Source organism: Punica granatum, chromosome 5, assembly GCF_007655135.1.
Source record: "Punica granatum isolate Tunisia-2019 chromosome 5, ASM765513v2, whole genome shotgun sequence".
NCBI lineage: Eukaryota > Viridiplantae > Streptophyta > Magnoliopsida > Myrtales > Lythraceae > Punica > Punica granatum.
Genome location: NC_045131.1, coordinates 211,257 through 238,752, shown reverse-complemented (window position 1 = coordinate 238,752; position 27,496 = coordinate 211,257). Strand labels below are relative to the sequence as shown.

The 27,496-nt window shown below is 40.5% G+C and overlaps 5 protein-coding genes across 17 annotated transcripts; 4 read left to right on the top strand and 1 right to left on the bottom strand.

Annotated features, from left to right (window-relative positions):
- Window positions 1-4,455: 4,455 nt before the first annotated feature.
- LOC116207909 lies at window positions 4,456-11,751 on the top strand. 11 transcript variants are annotated; one of them, XR_004156984.1, is made up of 19 exons: window positions 4,456-4,868; window positions 5,306-5,398; window positions 5,806-6,002; window positions 6,099-6,203; window positions 6,569-6,669; window positions 7,254-7,332; window positions 7,442-7,453; window positions 7,594-7,659; window positions 7,760-7,828; window positions 7,920-7,976; window positions 8,310-8,387; window positions 8,804-8,901; window positions 8,980-9,025; window positions 9,345-9,472; window positions 10,022-10,127; window positions 10,315-10,377; window positions 10,573-10,697; window positions 10,782-11,070; window positions 11,301-11,745. XR_004156984.1 is itself a non-coding variant. In XM_031541024.1 (18 exons), the coding sequence occupies exons 1-18, from the start codon at window positions 4,709-4,711 to the stop codon at window positions 11,502-11,504; spliced, it is 1,707 nt and encodes a 568-aa protein (XP_031396884.1). In that variant the 5' UTR covers window positions 4,461-4,708; the 3' UTR covers window positions 11,505-11,751. The 11 variants fall into 11 exon arrangements, 7 of the variants coding, with proteins under 7 accessions (XP_031396886.1, XP_031396884.1, XP_031396883.1 ...); XR_004156982.1 differs by lacking the exon at window positions 10,573-10,697; XR_004156981.1 differs by having other exon boundaries at window positions 10,315-10,697.
- A 1,212-nt stretch (window positions 11,752-12,963) lies between these two features.
- On the top strand, window positions 12,964-13,662 carry LOC116207767. The gene has a single exon (XM_031540856.1). It carries the CDS (start codon window positions 12,964-12,966, stop codon window positions 13,660-13,662), a length of 699 nt encoding a protein of 232 aa, XP_031396716.1.
- Window positions 13,663-14,777: 1,115 nt separating this feature from the next.
- On the top strand, window positions 14,778-17,998 carry LOC116209513 (putative pentatricopeptide repeat-containing protein At1g09680). The gene has a single exon (XM_031543167.1). It carries the CDS (start codon window positions 14,916-14,918, stop codon window positions 16,806-16,808), a length of 1,893 nt encoding a protein of 630 aa, XP_031399027.1. The 5' UTR covers window positions 14,778-14,915; the 3' UTR covers window positions 16,809-17,998.
- A 1,487-nt stretch (window positions 17,999-19,485) lies between these two features.
- Window positions 19,486-20,857, top strand: LOC116206743 (centromere protein V). Of its 2 annotated transcripts, none has more exons than XM_031539547.1 (2): window positions 19,486-19,754; window positions 19,963-20,857. In XM_031539547.1, exon 2 carries the CDS (start codon window positions 20,043-20,045, stop codon window positions 20,469-20,471), a length of 429 nt encoding a protein of 142 aa, XP_031395407.1. In that variant the 5' UTR covers window positions 19,486-19,754; window positions 19,963-20,042; the 3' UTR covers window positions 20,472-20,857. The 2 variants fall into 2 exon arrangements, with proteins under 2 accessions (XP_031395407.1, XP_031395408.1); XM_031539548.1 differs by having other exon boundaries at window positions 19,488-19,746.
- A 714-nt stretch (window positions 20,858-21,571) lies between these two features.
- LOC116208360 (nicastrin) lies at window positions 21,572-27,361 on the bottom strand. Of its 2 annotated transcripts, XM_031541740.1 has the most exons (16): window positions 26,969-27,361; window positions 26,538-26,654; window positions 26,258-26,372; window positions 25,904-25,986; window positions 25,719-25,795; window positions 25,442-25,519; window positions 25,175-25,246; window positions 24,990-25,063; window positions 24,576-24,708; window positions 24,404-24,475; window positions 23,914-24,033; window positions 23,514-23,585; window positions 23,287-23,427; window positions 22,803-22,887; window positions 22,269-22,710; window positions 21,572-22,156 (listed from the first exon to the last, which is right to left on the bottom strand). In XM_031541740.1, exons 1-16 carry the CDS (start codon window positions 27,039-27,041, stop codon window positions 21,892-21,894), a joined length of 2,019 nt encoding a protein of 672 aa, XP_031397600.1. In that variant the 5' UTR covers window positions 27,042-27,361; the 3' UTR covers window positions 21,572-21,891. The 2 variants fall into 2 exon arrangements, with proteins under 2 accessions (XP_031397600.1, XP_031397601.1); XM_031541741.1 differs by lacking the exon at window positions 26,258-26,372.
- Window positions 27,362-27,496: the final 135 nt, after the last annotated feature.

Sequence of the window (27,496 nt, the reverse complement as noted above, 5' to 3'; positions counted from 1 at the left end):
TGACGGATTCACTTTAGAAACTCAAATAGTGACCGTGGCTGGAGATAGCGTGGAGTTCATGTCATAGTGCACTGCATGCTCCAATCAATGTAATAGCATCCGCATCGGTTGCAGCCCAAAGAAGGAAAGGAAAAACAAAACTCATCATTAATAATAGAATAGAAAAGGAGAAAGAGTTGGCCACTGTTTTACAAAGCTGGGCAAGCAAAACAAAGCTGTCGTCATTGCACACATATATATATATATATATATATATATTCGCTAAATAAAATAATGTATTAAGAAAGATTTGAGAGTTTAGTTTTGGAGAGTTATATATGGTGTTTGGTAATGGAGTTTAGATTTGAGAGTTATAATGAGAGTTTCACTCCATTACCATTCCAAATATATATATATATATATATTTGTTTATTTATTTAAGTGTGGTTATAATGATGGTGATGAAAAAGTATGCGTAAAAATTTATTATTAAATAAGAGATGAGAAAAAAAATGACTGTTGAATTGATGGAGAATGGAATGAAGTAGAGAAATTTATGATTTTTTTTTGTAATTATGGTTAGTAATAGTGGAAGGAAAGAAGCGAGCCAAAGCATTGCTCAGCTCGCTTGCTTTCTTGCTTCATTCACAGTTCTTTGCGGCACTGTTGCCTGCCATCTAGACCCAGGTTGCGCTTCGCTTCGGTAAATAAATAAAAAAACAAACAGAGAAAGAGAGAGAGACAAATGATTAGGAAAAGAAATAAGATAACAAAGGAGAAGGATGAGAAAAATAGAGAGTGGAAGGTGGAGTTACGGGAAAATGAACTTAAAAATTGTTTAAAATATAATAATATATATATCTACATATAATATATAAAAGCGGATAAGTAGAGTCTATAGAGTAGTGTATATTTGGTTTTAGAGTTAAGTAGAGTTGAGTTTTGATTTTAATTGGATTGTAATGATTATGTTATTGAATTATGATAAAAATGTAAAAAAATAATGAATAGTTGAGAGAATTTAGTATTAAAAATTGAATTGAATAATTAAAAAAATTAAAGAAAATGGGAAAGAGTAATAATTGTGGTGTTGTTGTGTAATGAGTATGGTTAAAGTTATAGTTAAAATTTTAAAAACCGACCGTAAAACCAAACATGAAGCTTTCGTTTGGTTTTACAATTAATTTTTAAGTCAATTCCACTTAACTCCAATTCAACAACATAATTATTATTTTTTTCATTTTCTTTTCAATTTTTTTAACTATTTAATTTAATTTTTAATATTAAATTATCTCGACTACTCATCACTGTTTCTACAATTCAACAATACAATCATTACAAATTAATTAAAATTAAAATTCAACTCTACTTAACTCTAAAATCAAACACACATATTACTCTATATAAAATTTTGGAAATTCTCAGCTTGTGGTAAAACAATTTATAGCTGATCTCGTCATTAACCCACGGTCATACGGACTTCTCATTTTCTTCTATGGATCTATCCCAAAAGATAAATACTCTCTCTTACAATTTCCAGGACGAAGAAAAAGGAAGAATCGGGACTTCTCTCAGTCTCAAATCCAATAGAAACCCATCACATTCCGTTCCTCTTTCGAATATAATACATACATTAACATGTCAGACTCTCTGTCTTCTTCCTCTCCGCTCCATCTTCTTCACACCTTCCTTTCTTTCTACGCCCGCGTCGCCGTCCCCCCCAGCGGTGCCGCCGCTCCTCGGCCTCCAGGAACACGCCTGCTCCCTCTCTCTCTGGCCATGAGACCCTGGTCCTCGACAATCTCCATTTTCAGAGACAACTCCGTTGGCTTGGATCGCTTCGAGATCCTAGATGTTCGCTCGCTTGGGCTGAGCAAGGATTCAGGAGCGTCCAGAGACCTCGCTCATTCCCATAAGCTCCAGGTGGCATGCTTGAGTTGCCGCCATTGACGTCGGTCTGCTCCCCGCCTACGTTTCCCTTTTACTCTGTCCTAGACTCTGTTATATGGAGAACCTGATATAGGAGGGGAATAGGAAAAGGTTGGGATTGATCTTAGGACTGTGTTGAGGAGGTCAATTACGACGACTTGAATTTAAACCACGTGCCTGAGCTCGAACTTCGTGTCTGTCTGTGCTCAATTAACATTAAGATGAGTTTTTCGAGATTGATCGGTTGATTGCTGTTGGGTTTGTGTGTCCTTTAGAAGCATGAGTTCCAGCACGAGAGTGTATGCTCTATTGCTTTGTAGAAATGTATCTCTTCTATATGCTTTGCCGCACCTATAGTTGGTTGTAATGACTGATTATTGAACATGTGCGGTTTCCTTCTGCAGTCGAAAACAGGTCTTTTGCATTGCCAGGTAGTCCTTATAGTCGGTAATTTGGAACAAATATTTCAAAGGGAATGAATGTATCACGGACTCTCTCCCCCCCACTATAATATATGCTTGACTTTACTCCCTAACTGGAGGAGGGTGGGGTGAGTCCATCTCTCCTTATTACGTCTTTCTTATGCATTTGGCGCCTCAATCACGAGCATTGTGCTATTATTGCTCCTGGACTATCGAGACAGGTTATTTAGACAAGTCCAATAGAAACCACAGTGTACGTTTGATTTATTCTTTCTTGATTGAACTGTGATCTCCTTATCACGAGGTACTCCCATGGTGTCCATCCATCACATTATCCTCCAATTGGCAATGATAAAGACGTTTGCTGTGGTGAACAAAATAGCATCACTTCGTGGTTTGATCGTCATGGGTCCCCCTTTGGCTTTTAAGAACAAGATTATCTATGAGGATGGTTCCGTTCAGGAAATTCGTGAGCCTGGAGGCAAAGCGGATATTAGTAGAGCGAGTTGAGATCGTGATAGCGTCGAGATTTTCTCCTGCAAGGCGCTCCCTCCCCGTGGCTTGTAGACTTCATAGACGTGGCCTTTTGTATTTTTATTTTTATTTTGTCTGTTTTGATTCTTCTTTGGTTTTTCCTTTTCTTGATAAGTAAGTATTCCGAAAGATATATAGAAAGCATTTCCCTTAATTAATGATACATTGCATATATTGTTAGGTACATAATTACCATAAAACAAAAAAAAAATAAATTTGTTATTGTTATTGTGTTGTCCGAGGAATTTTATTTTTTCGGTGAATTCTCCGAGGAATTTTACTCGATGAAGATAGTGACATTAACAATTTTCATGGGTAATTACCCCATTTTTATCTTTGAACTAAGATCTGTAAAAATTACTTTTTAAAATATCTTTGTGTGTTTTTCCATCAAATGAGGAATTTCTTTTTGGTGAAGATACTAACCAAATACAATAAAACATTTCGAATGAAAAATAAGAACACGTAATATTTTTGGAAAAATTGAAATAAGAAAATATTTAAAAAATACTGACTACAACTACAATACGTAAACTCCCGCGCAAAGCTAATTGTAACTAATTAGAGAGAATGTATCATGGACATTTTGAAAAATAAAAAAAAAGTGACACGAAAGGGGCTTTATATAATATTATAGATACAAGCAGCTGGCTTGGTTAGCTACTATTTGTATTTTCCTCACCTCGTCGCATCATAAAATGGTTTAGCCAGATTGGAATGGTACGATCGATCAGCATGTCTCTCTCTATGTCCCCCGAGTACATTTCTATTCAATTCATTGACTGCTGCTCGCCCGCTCGCAAATTGTAGGGGACCAGGGTAGTGGGTCAAGTTGCAATGCATCCCTCCGAAAACTTTCTGCTCCGTTTAGTTTCGCAGTTAAAATCACAAAAATTTTGACTTTAATTTTAATTCAACACACTATACAATCATTTGTCATTTTTCACAATCAAAATCAAAGTTACTTTAACTCTGAAACCAAACGCATAATTCATGTTTGTAGTTGTAAAATCAAAGTGAACATGTCTTCTGGAGAAGTTTTTCATTTCTTGGACAACCAGTCACATAACAGGTGTTATGAAACATCCAAAGTTCACGTTATTAATCAACTGACAAATCCGGGGACGAGAAAAAAAAAGAGAAACAGAGGGGGGATGGGATTGTTGAATGGTATATTGTGTTTGATTTTAGAGTTGAGTTGAGTTGAGTTTTGGTTTTAATTGGTTTGTAATGATTGTATCGTTGAATTATGAGAAAAAATGTGAAAAAATAATAAATAGTTGAGAGAAAATAATAACTATGTCGTTGAATTGTGAGAAAAATAATAAATAATTGAGAGAATTTAATATTAAAAATTAAATGAATGGTTAAAAAAATAGAAAAAAGTAATAATTGTGTCGTTGAATTGAAAATAAGTGAAATTAAATGGAGTGGAGTAAAAAAAAATTATAAAACTAAACGGCATACAATGTGACTTATAAGAGAACAGAAGAGAAAAGAAGGGGCCCAAAATCAAGATGGTATTGGATTGGATTGGGCTACAATGTGAAAATTGGTCCGGGCCCAAAGGAAAGGAAGTCACATCACATCAGATCAGATCGGAGACGGCGGGAGTGAGTGGGAAACGAACGACGACCGATCACAATTCACAGAACGGACCGACGAACTCAGCCCACGCGTAGAGGCAGAGGCAGCGCCGCCGTGCTCCGATTGAGCGACGGAGTGAGCTTGACCTTGACCTTGACCCTGAGCTTAGCTCACTCCTCTAGCCACTTGCCACGAGCGCGCGCGCGCGCGCACACACGCAGCTGAGCTGCTCTTCACCGCCCCCGATTGGCCCGGAAATGTATCTGCGGGCATCCGTTTCTGATGTTCTTCGAAGAAGAATTCGTTTTCCTCCTGGAACTGCAACTGGAACCATCACTGCCACTGCCACTGCCACCTCGTCCTCGGTCACGGCAGCAGCATCCACCAACTTGGCGCCTCTCCCTCCTCCCCTTCCCCGTATGTTATGTACCATTCTTTTCCCTACTACTAGTACTATTGTATGTACTCCTAGCAGACAGCAGCTAAATAATGGTACTCTGAAAGCAAAGCAAAGCATGTGGATCCTTCTCTGACTCAGTATTCCAATCTTTTTTACTGATGCTGCCTCGTGCGGCTTTGGGCTTTATTCAGTGTGTTAAGCAATTGGTGTGGATGGATACATCTGCTCATTGATAAAATTGCCAACTTCATATTCCACTCTTTTGATGATTCTTCACAACACCGTGGAAGGAACTACCCAGCTGGCTGCTTCTTCCGTACATATTATTGATCTGTATGAGATTGAGAGAGAACAAATATATATATTACACAGCCGGTGCTCTGTTTCCTTTTGATATCTGCTCTCACTGTTTACTGTCCTCATCAGCCCTTCTGTGACATCACATTCCTTGCAGCCAATGTGAGGAACTCATGTAGCGGTCGAGGTTTCACTTGGAGAAAGAGTAGTGGCGATGTCTCTCTCTGGTTCATGTTGTACGCACAGGCTGGTAAAGTCTCCTCTCGTTTCCTCTGATGGCTGCTTCTCTAATTCCACCGTCCGATCCTTTTCTGTTCCCCATGGCGGGAGTTTCAGATTACTCTTGCTAGTCGGTCTCTCTGGGCCCATTTACTTCCCAGGATTCCTATATCACGGATATTGCATGCTCTACAGATTTTTGGGTGTATTAATTGGGAAGTCACAAGTAATAGGCATGTAATTCAGTAATGGCGCCTACTGCTCCTGAGTTACCCATCCGTGGATCATCAACTGAATGTAGGTATTGCCTATCCTCCGATGTAGGCATCATCAGGCATTTTCACAGGGGATTTGTTAGATGCGCAGTTACTTGGCAGCATTTTAACGGCTCATTTCTTTGTCTATGTAACTTGAAATTGACACGGGGAAAATTCACAGTGGCAGCAATGTTACTAGGGACGTGTTCAGACCCGGTCTTTGCGGAAGGAAATTCCGTAGAGTCGAGTTCTTTGACTGATCCAGAAGATGCTGAGGTTGCCGGACTACGCAGGGTTGATGATGATGCGGTCATATCAAATGAACACACAATGAAGTGGAGGATATTCACGGATAATGGGAGAGATTCATTTCAAAAGGCAAGCTCCATTTTTTCCTTTTAATAAACTCTCTCTGCTCATTCTCTTAATTTTCCAGTCTGTGATTTAGATTATTTCTCATTCTTCTTCTTTTAGGGAAAGCTTTCAGATGCTGAAAAATTCTTCCTCTCTGCATTACGAGAAGCTAAAGAAGGTTTTGGAGAAAGAGATGCGCATGTTGCATCAGCATGCAACAATCTCGTGGGTCCACCAATCATTCCTATTAAATCATGACCTTTTTTGCGTCTTCATCTCCATATGCTGTGAAGTTGTAGAATAAAGCTTCCTGGAATGCTGCTTCAATATCATCCATTTTACACCATTGATGTTTCCTTTTGTGTGTGTAGATAACGAAAATTCCATAAGCGTGGGCACCTAATTTCATTTGTTTTTCGAGGTTTATCCATGATAAATAGTTCCAGAGTCTTATTTGCCTTTGTGTCTTTTTTTTTTTGGGGGAAGATTTAGTGAAAGGTCTAACTTACTTTTGAATCTATCTTGTCTGTAGTTTCCTGTGTGGGAATTCTGAGGTGCAGTTCTTTGTGTTTCAAATGTTCTTTTGTCAGGCTGAGCTGTACAGAGTTATGAAAGCATTTGACAAAGCAGAACCACTTCAATTGGAGGCTATTAACATATTAGAGGATTCATTTGGTCCCGAGGATATACGGTATTCACTTGATGCATATTTTTCTCTTTTCATTCTCTCACTGGTTAGGTGCACACAGTTATATCTAGGAGTGAGCTAAACTCTAAATCTTGATTTATATGTAAGTGAAAGATGAGAATAGTGAATTGTCTCAGCCCTTAGTTTTTGATTAAGGGCTAGAGCAGGTACTTTGCATAATTAAGATCACATGAGCTGGCAGAAGAATTTGAGAATATACATGCAATGAGAATGATAAGCTGTAGATTTTACTTGTAAAAGATTCTTATTTCCTATTCTATGACTTATTAGATATCTAAGTGGTTGGTGAAGTATATTAGAATTTCCTACTTGGACCCTTCTTTTTTTAAGGATAGGTGGAGCCTGTGACCCTGCCAAATTTTTCACGTTGACCGTTATTATACCAAATGAGTGTAAGCTACGGATAGGTCCATTAAAAATGACCGGGCATTGGAGGAGGATGATCCTATAATGAAAGCCTTATTTTCTTATAGACTTATGGCTTCCGCTTCCCCTTCTCATCCATCAGCTATCGAGATTGTACAGTTTCTGAGTGAACTAATTTTCTAACTTTGGGTCTTTTTCAGAGTTGGAGTTGCCTTCCACAATCTCGGTCAGCTTTATCTTGTGCAAAGGAAATTGGAAGATGCTTGTTCCTGCTATCAGGTATACTTCTCTCACTCCTCAGGTTTTATCTATGGTATGCTTCTAATCTACTAATTCTTACATTCTTGTAATTTTTCTTTTCTTGTTTTCTGGGGGGATTTGCCGGCAGCGAGCTTTAAAGGTACATATTTGTCTCTAATCCCTAAGCTGAATATCCTCCACCAAAAATTTTGTACCCTCTCAGTTGTCAATACTCTTTACTCAGTATACACATTGTATGCCTCGCGAATCTTAACTCATAATTGCCTTTCTGTTGTTCAGATAAAAGGGCGTGTTTTGGGACATAGTCATCCAGACTATGCGGATACCATGTACCATCTTGGCAAGGTAGAGTTTAAATTTGCTTGAATGCTTTGCATATACACTGAGATCAGTCATACGGGTGTTGTGTGCTGAATGACATATATGAGCCATCTCATCGTAGCAGGTACTACATCTACAAGGCAAAGAAAAGGAGTCTGAAGCACTTATTGTTGATTCTATCAGGATATTAGAGGTAAGAGATGTATGCTATTAAGGAGTAAGGACTGTCTGCTGTTTTGGATTTTGATGCTCTGACTCTCCTTATCTGGGTTAATGCAATGAAGGAAGGTGGTCATGGACAATCTAATTTATATATGAGGAGATTGCGCCATCTTGCTCAGGTGCCACTTCTGATTTAACCTGCCCAGTTTTCTGGTTTGCGTGTGGATCTTAGGATCCTATTTATGATGACTTCATATCTTGTATAGATTGACAAGATTTTAACATTCCAGTTATGAACATTAATCAAAATTTCAAATATCTGGTTAAAAGACATTACTCCGGAATTTTTAGTTTATGATCAGAAAGATCTCTACTTTGATATTTCTTTGAGCTGCCTCAGCTCAGCAGTACTGTGATGATCAAGTTTTTTTAATCCGTGTGATTTCTGCTGTGGTTGGTCAGCTCAAAGTCTTGCTTTGTTAAATCTCATGCTTTTGTTCTGTGTCTTTTAGTTGTATCTGAAGTCCAGCCGTCCAGTAGATGCTGAGAATGTCCAGAGAAAGATTCTTCATGCATTGGAATTAGTAAAGGTTTGATCCCATCTCTCTGGTCTTTCAATTGCTGCTCTGCCAAAGTGTCACCTTAATTTTGTTGTCCAATCTTACGTGGAACCTGGATCTTGGACATTTCACCTTATCAAGGATTGTTAAAAATATGCTGAAACTTACTCATGCACCTACAGGTAATTATAGTGGTACATTTGAATGCCAATTCGTGTGCATGATTGTATTATCAAGTTTCTTAATGAGCTGACATTGTAGGAATCTAGTGGCGCGGCTCTTACGCACTATTTCATATTTACGAGGAAAATAATGCTTTCTCACTCTTCTAGCATTATTCGCATCTCTTGGAAGCTGCTCAAAATACTGTCTTTGTAAGGCGTATTTGATTCATCTTTACCTTACCTCATCATGGACTACTTACTTTGTATATCTTTTCAAGACAGGGATGGGACTCATTGGACACGGTAATGGCTGCTGAAGGGCTCGCACTGACTTTACAGTCAGCTGGGAAGTTAAGAGAAGCACACGAACTTCTTGAGAGGTGAATCAACAGTTGATTCGTGACCAGTAATACTGATTCTGGTTGTTCTTAACATCTTTATTTAGAATTTTCTGGCAGATGCCTCGATGCACGGAAAAAATTGCTGCCAGAATACCATATACAGGTTCATGCTAACCTCATCTTTAAGATATTGTTGCACTTGAAAATGGTCTTATTTATTTTCTTATTCATGCTACCCTCATTTGGAAATCTTTTTCTTGTATGGTTCCAAGTGTAAATAGTCTATAATCGGACCAGTGGTTTTTAAGTTCTACGGTTCCATCGAAAATCTTTGTAGCGGCTGCTCTTGTTTTGGAATTGTGAAGCACCTGTATTGATAAATAAAGACTAAAAACAACAGAGAAACAGTGTTAACTCAAAAGAGGAAGAACAAAAGACGTCATGCTATTATAATAAGGCTAACTCTTCTTCTATTTGGACAGACTGGGGCAAACATGCTTCATCTTGCTAGAGTGGCAATGTTATACTCCAACCAGCTAAGGAGCAGAAGTGCATCAGATGCTACCATTCAGCTTGAAAAGGCAAAAGATTTCTTGGAGAATTGTATAAGGTTCTTAAGGCCTATCCTTGGTTTCTATTTCTACTTGTTGCCAGGCAGTAGGATGTTATTTTCTAATTCAGTGTTTGGTCACTGAAAAGCGATTTTTTGAGTGTCTGTGTTTCTCAAGTTTATTAAAATTCACATCGGAGAAAGCATAAAACAAGTCCTCCATCTCAGCTTGTATAATGGTTTCTCAATTGAGGCTGACTGTATTGAGCCCGTTGGCTGAAAGCTGCTATAACATCTTATATATAAGGAGTGAAAAACCAGAGAAATTTTTTGAAGGCGATAACAGCTGAGAAAGGTTCCATCAGAACAGGAGTCTGTTGGATATGTGTAAGTAATAACAAAATTAAGATGTCCTTGTTGCTTTTGTTTTTTAAGTGCATGTTCTTTTTACAAAAAATTGAGTTGTGTGTAATTGTTATTGATTATCTCCCACCAAAGTGGAATACCTATTTTGAGAAAACAAAAAAAGAAACATGATCAATGTTTTGGAATTTTAAGGGCTCAAGGAATTTATATTTTGTAGTCACCCACTGTTTATTACCCTTCCAGGATCTCGCAGCAAGTCCTGATAAAATTGATGAAACAGAAAACCTTATTCAGAAAGGAAGATTCTGCAGAGAGTAGAAGGAATGCGCGCATAGCAATGATCATTCTGGTTTGTTTCTTCATTGTATACCTCGTCTTTTTTATAAGCTTATTATTATTATTATTATCAAGTGGTGTCCGCCTTTAAACTGTTATTTACCTAATTTCTGGGCATTTTGTGCTTTCAAGCTTGGTGACCGCAGCATTTAATATGTGTGTCATGTGAGAGTTTCAATCTTGTAAGATGTTTTCTGCAGATGCAAGCGCTTGATGCATTAGGGCTGTTGGAGATTAATAGAATGGAATTGCAAGATTCAAGGGTCAGTGTTTATGCCCTCCTCCTGGAGAAATATGTCTTAATGATTCTTGTCTGTGAATGCTGTTTATGGAGTTGTTCATTTACGATGTGGATCTGTCTGTCGATTTTAGTGATTTGTGCTGATATTCATCGTGTATCTGTACTCAGCATGGGGTTGCTCTGATTATTATAATTATTTTCCCTTTTCTGGGATCAGTTTACAGCATAGGAAGGACTGAAATCATGCAGATAAGGAAGTTCTGCATCGCACTTTTGTTCTTTTCTTGAGATGCAATGTTAGGAGCATATGGATACACAGCATGTATCTGTACTCAGCATGGGGTCGGGGCTCTACTCTGATTACTATAATTATTTTCCTTTTTTCTGGGATCAGTTTACAGCTTAGGAAGAATTTAAATCATGCAGATAAAGGAAGTTCTGCATCGCACTCTCCCCCTCCCCTCCCCTTGAGATGCAATGTTAGGAGCATATGAATACACAACGACACTGCCCACGGTTGGAATGTCTGATTATTCCGGCTGCTGGTGCTGCTGTTTCGGTTGTTTAAGATATCGTATTACAATTGGTAAAGAGTGTACTTTTCTGCTGCTACTCGAGAGGACGGTTATTTTTTGTTTTTTGATCTAATCAGGACAGTTCAGGTGCTGCTGGAGCTGAAAATGCACTTTTGAGATGCATTGATGCTTACAAAGAGGTAGACATTAGTTTGTTGACTATTTGTTTACAATTTGTTGATGTTGTCTTCCCATGAGCCTGTGTGCCACCAGGCTGGGTGTTATTTTCCTTAAAACTCTCCCATTTTTAAGTTCGCTTTCATCTGTGCCCTACTGGGCCTGACGAAGTCCTCTGAATTGTCAAAGTTAAAACACGATTTAAGTACAACCTAAATGAGTCTTCATTGATTATCTGGTGTTGTGCATGCAGTTTGAACGTGAGAGTTCAATTTCAGATTCTGTTGAAGTGAGGACCGAGTATCTGAAATGTCTGAAGCATCTGCTGAGCTTGTTAACTGATGGTGCCCAAGGTAGGAGGCATTCTCGGAAAGTCACAGTGAAAGAGCTGAAAGATGAGATCAATCATGTCGAAAGTGAAGTTTCTGCAAGTCGGGGTCACGGAAAAAAAGCGTGATCATCTCTGCCTGCTCTTTTGTTGCTAGTAAGATGCTTAAATTTAGATGTTACTTCCTAGTTAGGTTTGGATTCGACATGGTGATTCTGGAATGAGGAATATCTACTGCACTGCAGCACCATGCTTTCATAGAGAGCCTTCTCTGCTGCCTTTGCTGAACGTGTCATGGCATTATGGAATTTTAATGATGAGAGACTGAATAAGAATCTTATTGGGAAGTGTAGTTTTGTCCTCCTGTTGAGTGAGAGTTATTTGGAAGGCTTGACATGAGATTGTCGTCCCCAGATAGAGTAATTGGGCGCTGCGCCTGCTATTAGAGTGGGGCTTCCTTGGTAAGTTTATGATTGCAGTCAGTTGCTCTGGTTATGGTTAAAGACGGAATCCCATTAACTTGATCCCGAAGCCGCAAAAACTCCCGAAGGAAGACGTTGAATTTGGATCTTTTTTTTTTTTTTCCCCTCCCCTTAGTGAGGGGTGGGGGTTAATCTTTTATCCAAAGCAAACAAACTACTTGGTTTTACCGCACTCTGGTAATCGATTAGTTGATTAGATTGAGTAAATATATGGTCGGGTGTGCCAGTGGAAATGGATAGGTGGGGTGAGTGGTGAGCAGCGGATTTTGGCTTGAGATGGAGAGATGGTGTGGGAGAATATCGTTCACAGGCAGAAAGCCCATCTAAGCCGAAATAAAAGGTAAACTATGACAGTGACAAAAAGAAAGATGCATAATAACAAGACTGAAAAGAGGAGAGGAATTCCTTAATTCCATTTGTTGGCTTCCCCCCGTTTTTTGCAATGTTATAGTAGACAAGTTAGCAGAAGAACCAACACACACTTGTGTGGTGCTGCGTTTGGCAAAGTATGTATATGATATATAATACTTGCATGATAAAGTGGTCCCCCATAGCCAAAGCCAAAGAAAGACCATGTAATTTCCACCTAACATTAAAATCCATCCTGTAAACATATATGGGGCCAATCCCATGCTAATTGAATGACCGACCCTATTCAATGACGACAACGCCTCCCACAAGTCACAAAGTTCCAACCTTTCCTTTCCCTTTTTTTTTTTTTGTGTCTTTCCCCGGTAGGGTACGAGGCAAGTGCCCAGAAAATTCCTTTCCCTTTTTTAATTGAAAGGGAAAAAAAAAAAAAGGAGAGAGAAACGAACCACCGGAAAGAAGATAGGGTAGGGAGGGTTGTTTCAGTTCAGCCGAGGCTGCTGCTGCTGTTGTTAATAATGTTATTTGCTTGGTAGCTAGCAATAGCAATAGCAATAACAATAGCAATAGCATAGCAACGGGTACCAACTTTGTTATTTTCAAGTTTGTTGTGCGTGCAGTGCAACTCTAGTTCGTTCGTACATTTGTGTATATAATCTACTCCCAAGTATCCCAAAATTCCCCGAGCCAACACCTTAATTAGTTATTATTGCCTCTCTTTTTTGTTCTATCTGCTCATGCCTTCTACTTCTTCTTCTTTCTTCTCTTCTCCGTTCTTCCCTCTCAATTCCATATTTACTGGAAGAAGAAGAGCCAGAGGGAGCGCCCCCGATGAGGTAGCTTTGATCAGAGCTGCTGCTTGGGCTTGGTACCAACAAGGGTCAGGATCTCAAGGGATCAATAAGCCGCCAACCAGAGAGTATGACATCACGAGGACTCGCAGAGTGTACCAGCCTTCTCGTTACAGGATCGAAGCTATCAGAAGAATGGCCATGGCCAAGGAAGAACACCAACACCAACACCAACACCAACATGCAGTCGTTGTTCCTGATCCTGAGATTACGATGTCAAACTCTGGGCCGCAGTTATTGGCGCCGAGTGATCCAGTCCACGCAGCTAATTCTTTACTCGATTCATATCGAGTGCAAACGACGGCCAGTGACACCACCTCCGATTATTTCCAGAGCAGTTTCGTCGTCGACGTGGGAGGTCACCATCATCGGCAGAGAAACAACTGTTCGTTGCCGTCGTCATCATCATTATCATCCCCAGAAAGCATCACGAGCAGCAATAATAATAGCATGAGCATCAAGCGGGAGGAGAAGAGATCAATCGGTCTTTGGTTGTGGAGAAGACGGGCAGTGATTTGTGGAAGGAGTGAAGATGTCGTCGTGGATAATTCGACAGTTTTCAGGAGGAGTGCCCACGGCCTATAAATTATAATAAATATAAATAAGAAAATATTTTGTTTAAACAAAAAAAAAAAAAAAATGACAGGAGAGGGCAGGTAGGTAGCTCCTCCACCCTAGCACAGTACTGTAATTTCATGCAACTGTGACTGTGAGTGACGGACAGGACGCACTAAAATCTCTGGTGCAGATGAGTTGAGTTGAATTGCGATCGTCAAACTGCTACAGTTTTGAAGACTGTATGTATGTCAATAGCTTTAATCTGATTACTTATTATTATTGCAACCTTATCGTCCAATTATTCCTATCAAACTCCTACAATTTCAATTCTAGTTTTAATCCATTTCAAGCACATGGACACAACTTTAATTTGCCACAATAATTCTTCCTCAGATGTTATGACAACTTGTGTAATAATGACAGAATTGTTAGACTAACTACTTACGGTGCGAAACATTTTGTACTAACAAATTATAGTAATTAAAATATTTCGTACCACCTTTAAAATTTTCTGTACCAAAAAGTTACATTATATGTCAATAGCTTTAATCTGATTAATTATTGTTATTGCAACCTTATTGCCTAATTGTCCCTCGAACTCCTATAGTTTCAATTCCAATTTTAATCCATTTGAAGCACATGGACACAACTTTAATTTGCCATAATAATTCTTCCTCAAACTCTATGTGAACCCCGTAACAATGACACAATTTCTCACAAGGCATTGCACTAACTAGTTATAATGAGAAATATTTTGTACTAACAAGTTGCACTATGCAAAACATTTCGTATTAATAAGTTACACTATGTACTAACAAGTTACAGTATGCAAAATATTTTGAACTAACAAGTTACGTCTCTAAAACCCTTACACTGCCACGTCATGATTTTTTCCGCCACTCGTCATTCATGTACAATTTGGTCCATTTCATCTGCCATGTCAGATGACACATGACACATCATCTGCCACGCAAACAAAACTTTGAAGGAATGTACTTGATTATTATGTTTTTCAAACATTTTATACCTCTAAAAAAAAATCATATCAATTGTGTAGCTTTTCAAAACATTTTTTTTTTTGTACGATTGCAATTTTCCCTACTTACATACATAGCGGATGTTTCCTTCTGCCGCCGGCATTATAATAAGCCAATTAGATACCTCAACATCATCAACCCTCTCTTTCTCTTTCTGTCTCCCTATCTCCCTCACTTCCCGTTCGACTCAATACTCAATCCCCGGCAGCACAGGCACAGCTCCCCCCGTCCAAATCCAATCCAATGTCGTCGCCCATGGCGTCAAGAGCTAGTGCTAGCTTAGGTGCTGGTGCTCTCTCCCATAATAACTTTAAGAGCTGGTGCTCCACTAACTTCGTCTTCTACACCACCTGGTACGGCCCGCCGTCTCCCGCCCATCAACATCAAGAAGAAGACCCGGCCACACTCTCTGCGCTCTCAGAGGCCATCAAGACTTCCTTCTCTGTGGCTGAGGCTGACCCCCTCCTGGCCCTGCCCTCCCCCTCCTACTCCCACTCCCACTCCCTGCTGAAGCTTCTCCCTTCCCTCACCCCTCACCACATCATCGATCTCATCAACCTCAATCCTCACAACCTCCCGCCCTTCTCTCTTCTCTCCTTCCTCAACTACCTCTCCTCATCCTCTCACCCCACTGTTCGCCTCTCCCCTCTCACTTACTGCACCATGGCCCATTCCCTCTCCTCTCACCTGATGTTCCCTCATGCCCAGTCCCTCCTCAACTTCCTCGTCTCCCGCAAGGGCAACAACTCCGCTTCCTCACTCTTTCACTCCCTTCTCCGCTCCAGACCCCGATCCCCCTCCAGTCCTCCTCGCTCCGCTTTCGTATTCGAAGCGTTGATCGTCGCCTACACGGATTTCGGTCTCCTGCCCGATGCGATTCAGTCCTTCAGGCTGTCGAAAAAGCACAACCTCCCGATCCCGTTTCGGGCTTGCAGGCACTTGCTCGATCGGATGTTGAAGACTAGCTCCCCTGAAGCAGCGTCCGAGTTTCATAAGGAGATCCTGGACTCTGGGTATCCACCCAGTGTCTACTCTTTCAATCTTCTGATGCATAGATTCTGCAAAGTGGGTAAGACCAAGAACGCCCAGATTCTGTTTGATGGAATGGCGGAGTGGGGTCTGGCTCCTACTGCCGTTAGTTTCAACACTTTGATCAGCGGATATTGTAGAGCTGGAGATCTCGAGGAGGCTCTCAGATTAAAGGGAGTTATGGAGGAGAGGGGAGTGTGCCCCGATGTGTTCACCTTCACTGGCTTGATCAGTGGTATGTGCAAGGAGAGCAGGCTGGACGACGCAAACCAGCTGTTCCAAGAAATGCGCGACAGAGATTTAGCCCCAAGTGACGTTACGTTCACTGCTCTGATTGATGGGCACTGCAAGAATGGTCGGATCCCCTTTGCTCTCGACATTTATCAGCAAATGCTGAGGGCTGGTCTGGGTCCTGATCTAGTTACTTACAATACGCTCATCAATGGCCATTGCAGGGCGGGAGACCTAAAATCGGCAAGGAAGCTTGTCGGCGAAATGATTGTAATGGGATTGAAGCCCGACAAGATCACATACACCACTCTTATTGATGGTTGCTGCAGAGAGGGAGACATAGAATCTGCCTTGAAGTATGGGCAGCAAATGGTCGGGGAAGGGATTGAATTCGATCACGTGGCATTTACAGCCCTTATATCTGGGCTCTGTAGAGAAGGCCAAATTGTGGATGCTGAAAGAACGCTTAGAGAGATGCTAAAGGCCGGGATAGAGCCTGACAATGCAACGTACACTATGGTGATTGACGGGTTCTGCAAGAAGGGTGACAGTAGGATGGGCATGAAGATACTCAAGGAGATGCAGCGTGACGGGCATAAACCGGGAGTCGTGACATATAATGCGCTCATGAATGGATTTTGCAAGCAGGGTCAGATGAAGAATGCCGGTATGCTCTTGGATGCTATGCTGAATGTAGGGGTGGTCCCTGATGACATTACGTACAACATTTTATTAGAAGGGCAGCGCAAGCATGGAAACTCGATCAATTTTGATAAACTAATAAGGAATGAGAAGGGGGTCGTTCAAGACTATGCTTCTTACACTGCATTGGTAAATGAGCTGAGGAAAAGTTCGAGATCGCACAGGACTCGATGACCGTTGATATCTCATCTCAGAGAAGTAGTTTTTGCCTTAAATGGATGAACAGAGTGGTAATCACCGAGTTCAGATAAGAGTTGGTTGGAGAAACTCAAGGAATACGGCGTGGCGTCTCCTGTCAGCAGCATTCTGATGTGCTGTAATTCATTCAGGGTCAGATGGGAAGTTGCGACGGCACATGCCCTGCTTGATGGGAGATTTTCCTTGACGAATGGTGCATGGGTGACATTGAAGGCTGAGTGGTTCCAATTCCAAACTCTTTCCTGGATCTGGGAAGCAAAACTAAACACATACGTGAAGGAAAGACAGCGCGGAATGGCGAGTTAACGGAATTAGAATTCTTCAACCCCCATCCAGAAGTGAATAGTGGGTGCATCAGTTGCAGTTGCAAAATGGAGCATGATCTAATATTCATGTTACACAAAGCTGCAGCGCACGAGCTCTTGTCAGTTTGTCAGAAAGACTATAGATAGTGACCGAGCTAGAGCATGGCATATATTAAATTATATAATTTATTAAAAATAAATACAATAACAGAGTAGTCCATGTCATCTAAATAATAACAGAGTAGGACACGACCTGGATCGCGTCAGTTTGGATTCGGCCCAATTAGGCCTGGTGGGATCCGAACTGATTGTGGATGATAGAGGGGGCTGCACTCGAAACATCTCGGCCTCTCCCTCTTTTGTTCTCTTGTTGCAGGTGCCTTCCCTGGCATGCCGAATTGGTCGGCTCCTGGTATGCTACTAGCTAGATTGATTGGCTCCTTGGCGCCTTTCTTGGCTTCGCTGGATTGGTTGGTGCCGCTTGTCTTCCTCGGCCTGGATTATTGGTCTAATTTGGTGGCCCGACTTCGTGATTGGTTCACAGAGCACGAGGATCTTTTCCTTGTTTACCGGGGTCCATGCGTAACGGCAGAGGATTTTGATCGGAATTTCGGATAGCTACTATTTTATTTTTCACCTCTATTCCTCTGTGTAGTATGGGAGATCCAATTATTTATGATCTAATATTCATTTTCTTATGCATTTTACCTTGTACTCTTGTCGTATAATTTTTTTTTTTGAGAGAGAGAGAGGGAGGGAGGGACCCCTACTACTACGCCCCTACAAAATGTTTTCCTACTAGGAAAATAATTACGAAACATTGTTCTTTGAATCAGTCAATAGCATGTATATTTCAGTTGATTGCATGTTCATTTTAGTCGACCGCATATACATTTCAGTCGACTGTATGTGTGTTCAGTCAACTAGGCACGAAATATTTTCGTACTTGAAGAACAATGTTTTATTTGTACAGAAATAAAATCTCAACATGTGCAATAAAAATCGCTATATTGTTTATGCAATTGACTTACGAAACATTGTTCTATGAGTATGAAAACATTTCTATACGGGCAACGAGCAGTCGTCTTAAAATCATTGTTATCAGAACCGGACCGGACCGGCCGGTTCCACCGGTTGGACCGGGAACCGGCACCAAGTCCGGTCCGGTTCGCCTAAAACCGAAATGGCAGCTTTGAATCGGCCGGTTTTAAGCAAAATTTCATTAAACCGGCCGGTTCTATGGGTTTTTATGGGTTTCCTATTTAATGTAAAAATTGGTTGGTTGTGTAAGGATTTGAACTCATGACCTCTTGCTTTTCATATTAACATACTACCAACCAAGCCACCACCACTTTTTTATTCTTTTAACTCTACTTTTAAGTATTTATTAAAATAAAATATTTATTTAAAGTAAGAAATATTAAATATAGATACTTTCTTATACTATTGTTATATTTCTTTAAAATCATCATACTTTTATCTTAATTATCATAATTTTTTTAATAATATGAATATTTATTTTATTTTAAATAAACGAGCGGTCCGACCCATCGAACCCCCGGTTGGACCCATAAACCCATGATCCCGTACCCCTTCCGGTTCATCATCCGATCCGGTTCTGATAACACTGCTTAAAATAAACACATCTTTGAAGGGACGTTTTGAATGGAAAAAATAAAAAATAAAAAAGAGTAATGAGAATGATGGAGGTTATTTATTGACATGAGGATGAGGGAAGAGAAAGCGAGAGGAGAGAATCGGGGAAGTAGTGGAAAGTTATTTGTGGTTTTTTTCCCCCTTATTTTCCTGATAATTTCTGTGTTTTTTTATTAATATAATAACAAATCAAAGTGGATCGAATATGGGTAATTTTGGAGAGTAAAAATTATATTGGAGAGGTCTTCTCGTTTTATAATAACTAGACGTTATACCCATGCTAGGCATGAGATCATAAATACTTTCGAAATACTTATTAACTCCGTAGTTAAAATAACTGCCATGAAAAGTTATAATGTATAAGATTATATAATGACATAATATAAAAAAGAAAAAAAAAAGGGACTGTTTTCAAAGGTGGTACTTTATAATATATAGAATTGCACATATTTAATCTTTTATAAAGTAAATAAGGTAATTTTAATCTGCCGAAACAAAAGTACAAGGTAGATTTTAAAGGAAGAATTTTGTTGGGGCAAGCACTTATTTTATATAGGCTTTCATTTGACCTTGTTGGAATTGCAATTGAAATCTCTAATTTATGGAAGCTGATCCCATCCCATGAACTCTCTAACGGAGAGACTTTCTAAGAGGTCCGGCCCCCAATAGAGATTATTGGATGCGTCTTATCTCGATTCTCGACCGCCTGACCGCCCGCCCCTGCTGCTGTCCTGCTGTCTGATCTGACTCAGTGTGCGTGTCACTGTCAGTATGTTTTCTTTTTCCTTTTTTTTTTCTTAATAATTATTGGACAGATGCAAATGAAAGAGCAGAGAGAGAGAGAGAAACAAAGGATGGGAACGGAGTAGGCGGCGGTCAAGAAAAAAAAAAAAAAGAGTGAATGAGGCAGGGGAAGGGAGTGTTGACTTGCTTTCGCCGGCAGCTTCCAGCAGGTAGGCAGGTACCGACTGCATGATCTTCTTTTCACCTATCTGCCCTGCCCCTGCCTGCTGCTTCTTTCTTTATATTATATATGGTCCTGTTTGTTTTGTGTCTCAGATCTTAAATCCCCAGTCTCTCTAGAACAGACGAGATTTGGGGGGGGGGTGGAAGAAAAACGATGAATGAACACTAATTTTTTTGTTCTTGTTTTTGATATTTGATTGCAGGGGGTGGAGGAGGAATTGAACAGAGTCGGCAAATTGAACTATCCCACTACCAGTAGTACCCCATCAATCACAGAGCAGGAATGGGATCTGAGGGTTCTGAGAGAGCGGTGCATAGGGGAGGATGCCACTGCCGCAGTGTGAGATGGGAAGTGGAAGCCCCGACCAGCGTCGTTGCCTGGCGGTGCAACTGCTCCGACTGCTCCGTGAGGGGCAACACTCACTTCATCGTCCCTTCCCGCGATTTTAAGCTCTCCCCTGATTCCCAGCAATTCCTCACTACCTACACCTTCGGCACCCACACCGCCAAGCACACCTTCTGCAAAATCTGCGGCATCACCTCCTTCTACACCCCGAGATCCAACCCCGATGGAGTCGCCATCACCTTCCGCTGTGTTGATCCCGGAACTCTGGTCCACGTAGAGATCAGGCCCTACGACGGGATCGACTGGGAGAGCTCTCACAGCTCCACAGGCATTGCTTCCTGTTCCCAAACCCAAAACATGAATTGAAGGAAAGAGGGAGCGGCCACTCGCCAAGCTGCTCTCTGCTGCTTGCTTTCAGTCATGTGTTGCTCTGCCCTTCCTTGGCTTCCAGATGATGATGATGCATTGCATTTGCCGGCTGCAATTTCCCAATTTGATCTTCTAATTAATGATATCTCAATGATCAATAATGTATCTTGTAATTAGAGGCTCTTCTTTCTCTTCCACTGAAGAAAGAATCCTCGTTTTTTGAAGTCGAAGAGTTGAGATAAGCTAAAAGAAAAGGGGGAAAAAAAATAAAAAAAAGTCTTGCTGGAATGCTTGAAAGCGGCTTGGCTCACTGAACCGACCCTTTGTCCCCTTGCTTCCTTGGCTCACTGCTTTCTTGGGTGATTTTTCCTTCTATTTCTACTCCTCTCCGCCTCGTCCCGTACCATCACCAAAGTCTTTTTTTTATCTGACATTAATTTGGGACCACGTGCGTCTAAATCACCTTTTACTAAGATCAATATAGTTGTACGTAAAACTCAGAGGAATCGCATGATGAACCAACAAGTATCCAGGACCTATTGTTAAGAATAGTGTGAATTACTATTCTCATTAACAGCATTTAACCAACCAGGCAATTATATGCTTCGACCAGCATTAAATGCTAGGCTATTCATCGAATTATGGTCCTGTTTGGTATACGAGAGAATCGAATGGAATATAATGAAATATTCATTTCTTCATTCCACTTCATTTTCTTATTATGTAAATTGAAAATGACATTCCCTCATTATCATCTTTTTTTCCCTTCATTTTGATGAAATGAACATTACCTCGAGATTTCCCTCCTTTCATACTATATGTTGTGAACATATGTTCTTTTAATTAATATATCTAAGAATGTATATATATGATATTTTAGTAAATAAATCTAATATTATAATTATATTATGTTATTTTATAATGATCATCAAATAAAATCACATTTTTTTTCGCTCAACACCGTTACATTTCCTCATACAAAATTCATTCATTTCCATTCCATTTTCGCATACCAAATGGGACATAGTAAGTGCTTGCGCATTTCCATTTTTTAGTACCGTGTTCCGCACTGAGACACATAGCAAACCACCATCTCATTACATTGCAATTGGCGTGCTTGCCTCCTATATTCAACAAAAATTCCATCCTCACACGGGCCGTAGTATTGATGACCAAGAATCCGATAAAGTCAACTTTACACGGTACCAATAACACAAAAAGACCTCCTTTTACTCTGACTCTAATTTTAACCCCCACATATAAGCATGTAAATTCTCCATCAGTTTTAATGAGACAAATAAAAGTACTAGAATGTCGCTCGAGATCTTGCAACATCCTCGTCACGTGTGGCCCTACACCAATTCGATGAGCAATTTTCCAGCATTCTTTTGTTTGTACTTTTTAATCGATTGAAGGGTCAGTCCTGCTTCATAGCTTTCGTGATTATCGTTCTAGCAGTTAATATAACCAGGTAAGCAAAAACTGTGATGGCAGTGCCTCCCAATAGGACAAGCCGGTCATAAGAAGCATCCTGCACTCTGTACACTCTGAGACCAATTGCATCCCAATTGCTCTCTGTCCAAATTGGATCCAGCACGTCCATAGGATCAGAAGCATTTGCTGACAGCACAATCCAAGTCCCTGATTCGTACTTCAGACGAGTGGAATATGCTGGAACATACCTGAAATTCAGAAACACTCTTATTAAAGGACAAGATTTTGCTTAACAGCAGGGAAAACAAATGCTTGTGGTCAACCTGCAAGCAGATCGGTAGCTAGCACCGAGTAGACTACCTGGTCGTAGAGATCACACAGACCCCCTTCTGATCAGTTTCCGCCCTAATGCACACTCCCCCTCTGTCAGAGCAACCCTCTGAACATGTTGAGTTAAGATTAACCATGGGAACTGAAGTTTTGTCAGCTAGGAAGTTCCACAGAAACCGGGAAATATCAGCCACGGCGCCGGAATAGGGTGTGGAGGAAGGTTCTCCAAGAATAACACCGACGTAATTGCTTGGACATGCAGTTGTTGCAGATATATAACTGTGCACCAGCTCACAGGACATACCCGGATCACAGCTCAATAAACAACCCACAAGTTGTTCAACCAGAGAAATGTTCACTTTGATGGTACTAAGAGATGTAGTGCTTAGATTCTTCTCATCACTCGCTAGAATGTAGAGGGTGCGGGCAACAAGGGAAGCAGTTGTTGCTATAGCAGAAGAGTTTATATTTGCTACATTGAGCGGGAAGAAAGAAGAGATCAGGGAAGCTTGGTTATTAGTAAATCCACAAGAGGAATTATATGAGGGTTTTGGTTCAACTCACATGAATCGTCAAGATGGCTATGGTAGAACTTGTTGACGAAGGCAGTATCAAAATCTTCTAATACCACCCCGGATATCTCAGTGTTCTGTTAAGAAAAGGAAAGTCAGAGCAACAGTCAAATAAACTGACACCTACCACAAAATCTTATATTAAGATACCAGATTTCTAAGGAAGACAATATGACTAGGTACCATTCATGTTATTGATTAACGAAAAGAAAAAAGTAAAAAGAAATTATGTGGTCATGATTCTTCTCTGATGAACCAAAAGCTTTCCAGGAAAATCTGGTAGTGGGATAGTATATTCATGTTATTGACACAAAGGATTTATGGGAAATTTATGTTCTTTATAGTCACAACAGACTTTTGAGGAAGAGGCTTCATACTTAGAAGAGTGAAGCTTGAGGATAAACCGACTAAAATTCAAAATATCATGCATACTCAGGTGTCTGAGGAAGAGCTTTCATGCTAATGAAGTTCCTAACCTTTTTGATGAATGCCATCAAGGACGAAGGAGGTATCCCAGGATTCGCAGAACTTGCAGAGGTGATTTTGACTTGATCGGATCCCAGAGAATCTTGAGCACGTTTCAAGCCATCCAGAGTTTTGTTGGTGACAGATGAAGCCTAGATTCATACATACCAATTTGTTAAGACTCCTAAGGATGCTAATCACTATATGAAATGTGAAGAGAAAAGGGATCAGCCCTCACTCCTGCTGTATGCGCGTAATATTTCTTGGCACCTGGACCACCACTCTTGCCAACAGATCCAATTTCCACAATCTATGCGAAACCATTTGAGAAAGGAACTAGTGAGCTTTCCAAATATGCAAGCAGCTGAAACTTTTGAAGCTAAACTAGCTTCCCTTAGGCAATGAAATCCTATACAGGCTTATAGTCTATTCCAAAAGACTTGACACCATATTTATAACTCCAATTACTTGCAATTTGCTTTCCTTTAACATATTAAATTAATTGAGTTAAACAAAAAGTTTCAAAGTAGCACACTTATTGAGATCAACCGCTTGGCTATAGCTATGTGATGCCACATATCCTAAATCTCTTCCACAATATATTACATCAGGTAACTTCACTAGGGGCAGAGAAATACCATCTCAATTAATGTTCCATTAAGACCCAAGACAGCATCTGACTGCAAATCAAGCTCTAGCAAGAATCTCCTGCTGCCGAGGTAGCCCCAGGCTTCTCCAGTGAAAACAAGAAATACAAGCTGTATACCAATAAAAAGTTAGTTTAGGAGGAGGGTGCGAAAGCATAGTCAGATTATTTTTACTAGTATGAACCGATTGAGCAGTCCTCTTGAATTGCAGCCAATATCCAAAAGGTTGCTTGAGAGATCAATAAGTTATCTCAAAAGGCATACATAACTGCATTAGTCGAAAACAGGCTAATATTCTACAAATGAACATGAATGCAATTGATAAGTATCTTGCAACATGAGAACTCATGAATGACAGAAATTTAGCAAGCCATGCTTTCCCTATAATATGCCAAAAACAGGAGAGGAGGAACTACTAAAGAGCATTGGAAAAGGCTTACTAGATCATGAAATACTGAAGTAATTTCCATCAAACACCCACCTGCCTAGAAGAATCATCCAAACCATCAAGATGGGAAAGCGCATCCACAGCAGCAAGTAGTGCAATCAGTCCCTGCAATTATTGTAAGGCAACATCATTATAGCAAGGAAGATAATGATTTCAAGATATGTGATATGTTCACTAGAATGAGAGAAATGAAATTCAAACTCACAGATATAGGTGATTCTGCTCCCAGACTTTTGTCACGAAAAAATGAAGCGGAGTCCATTGATGCCGTGACTAGTATAACAGGCTTTGACTGATTTCCAAGCGATACATTAATTGGTGGAAGTGCTGACCAAACACTGCCCTTGAGAATAGAACATACAATTACAATCAGCAATCAATAAAAAGAAAAAATAGAAACAGAAGAGCAATCTAAGCTACTCCTGATCAGTCCTAAGTGAAATTTGGACTGCGCTTCACCAGACTCTGAAAAAGCCACTCCAATCAGCAAATGTCCAAGCAATTAATAATGCAAAAGACGCGCATTAGATGAAAATGCTGCTCAAACAGCAAGTAAGCTAACAGGGCAAAAGTTGCCACAAGTTGATAGTGCAGAGGATGACATACAAAAGTATCTCACCTATATCCACCTAATGGGAGGCAAGTCTCCTCTTTCAAACAAGATTCTGAATCATGAGTCCCAGATTTTGTTGTCTAATCCAAGCAGAGATTAATGAAAAGAAAATCAATTGATAATCCAAATATAGAAAGGAATGAATGATTAACTGTTAGCATTATTCAATAACTTGGCAAAAGGTCGCCGACCTGCATGACGAGATCAAACTCTGCCATAGATGAGGTATAACCATCCTTTCTCTTCTCATTCTTGGAAGCGAGCTGCATGAATGATCAACCAGATAAACAGCTAGAAATACCAGTCCCGATAGCATCCATTGGGGCATTGCACTCAAAACCTTTCTACGCAATCCCGAAGTAACTAAGATAATTAATCCCCAGACCACCAACTGCAATGAGCTATAAAACTAAAATATAAGATGGAACTTATCAGAATTTAAGAGTAAACAAGTATACCTCCTGAAGGATCAATGAGCTACTGTCAGAGAGCAAGAACACTGGAAAATTATATGCATTCTTCAATATGCCAGACCCCTGCAAGTCGACCATGTTGATGCATCAGCTATTCAAGCCATAAACCAGAACATTCATGCTGCCAAAAGACTTCTCTTCTCCCTCACAATTAAAGGCAGTATAGATTATTTGATGACAATCTCACAAAGCGTTGATTAAAATAAACAGAGGCAAGTAGAAAGCATGTAATTGAAACATCGGGCTAGAGATTTGCACATGCCAGAGGGTTCCATTCATAGCTAATATTAGAGTAGGGTGCAAATTCAGCCTCTGGGAACTTCTGAGCGGGAGAGAACCCTAGCAAGAAGGAAAAGCACTAGCATTAGTAGCAGTTGCAAAATGTCCTTCGGTCCTTGTGCCTTCCGTGAGTAACAATAGAAATGGAGTACGATTGAATTTCTCTACCCTTGATATTGTTCTGGGAGACAGATCCTGATTCAACTAAAGCGCCACCAATGTATCCGGCAAAACCTGAATCCTTTGACACTCTGCAGAGTGAAAGTTTCGATGATATTACTAATGGAATTGGGGCCCTATTATCCTGGGCAGCAAGCATCATGCTCAAAATAGCATCAAGTTATGATATCACTAACTACTTTACCGTTCTATTGCCAGCCAAGAATTTAACATGTGTACATATATATATATATATATGCAGGAGGAGGGCATGTGCGTGAAAGCAATGACAAGAAGCTCAAGGGAAGTAGTTTGTCATCAGAAACAAAAGTTGAAATTAGGCAGGGAGATATATGCACATGCCTATTGAAGAAATCTTGGATCTTGTCCAGTGGCACTAAAACGGCGGAAGGTTGGGTCAACGTGATACCATCCCCAAATCTAACAATTGGAGCCACAACCTTGTCTCGTCCAGGATCTGGATGTCAAATTATGCAATAGGGAATTGTAGGCACCGCATATGTAATGAAAACAAAGAAGGAATTGTAGGCATATGCAATGATAACAAAGAAGAAAAGAAAGATAGCATAGTCCCAATCAATGATAAGTGAGCAAGGGAAGAGAAAGAAAAAAAGGAACAGACTTGCACAGCCAATTTCTCCGGAGAGATTGAGCAGTCTGACGCATGGATATCCGTCAACAACCGTGTACATTAGCTTTTGAAGATCGGGAACTGATTCCATGGATTTAATTTCCCCCACTGCATCGAGACGCACGCCGAAAGAAAACGTTATACTTTGTCACAGCACAACCCTTCTTCTTTCATAATAGGTATATATGTAAGTATGTATGTATTATGGGATCTCAGCACAAGTGAAAACAATTCCGAAGGAACTGTAGCTTCATCGGACATGACATGAAATGATATGATCAAATGGGTCAAAGATAGAGTTGAGCCAGAAAATGTAATTATCCTGCAATGCCGGTGAACTGCTGAAGAACAAGGAGCAGAGCTGGGGCATAATATATATTTAATAAAAGAAAAAAAGAAAAAGGAAATTAGGGGGGGCTCACCGGTGAGACATGGATGAAGCACGAAAAGGGATATGAAGAGGAGGAGGAGAGAATAGAGGAGCGTGCAAGCCATGGCGTCAAGCTTAGCAAAACTTCCCTCGTCCTAAGCAATACGCGCCTCTGCAGAACTCTGGAAGTCGAAGCTCAACTTCCCTTCGCCCGATTGACCGAATTTTGATCGGCCATTTCAGAGTTCACCCATACACACAGCACTGGCAGATGCAACGCGCTGCAAGTGCTGAGACTTTTCCTTTTTGCTGCGCTGCGTTGCTTTGCGCGTGTTTGTTTCTTCTTCTTCTAGAGTAGTTTCTTTGTCCAGAGTCCAGACCAGGGCAGACTAGAGCAGACCCAACCCAGGCAGATGCCACGCCATTGCCAGATGAAGGATTGAGGTTGGAGGTTGAAGGTGAAGGTGAAGTTGAAGTCTGGACCGACCGACGGACGGGCATTAGCTCAAGCTCCAGCCCATATGGATTTGGGCCGGAGTTGTTGGTTTGGACTTGGCCTGCAGTGAACTAATCCCATCCC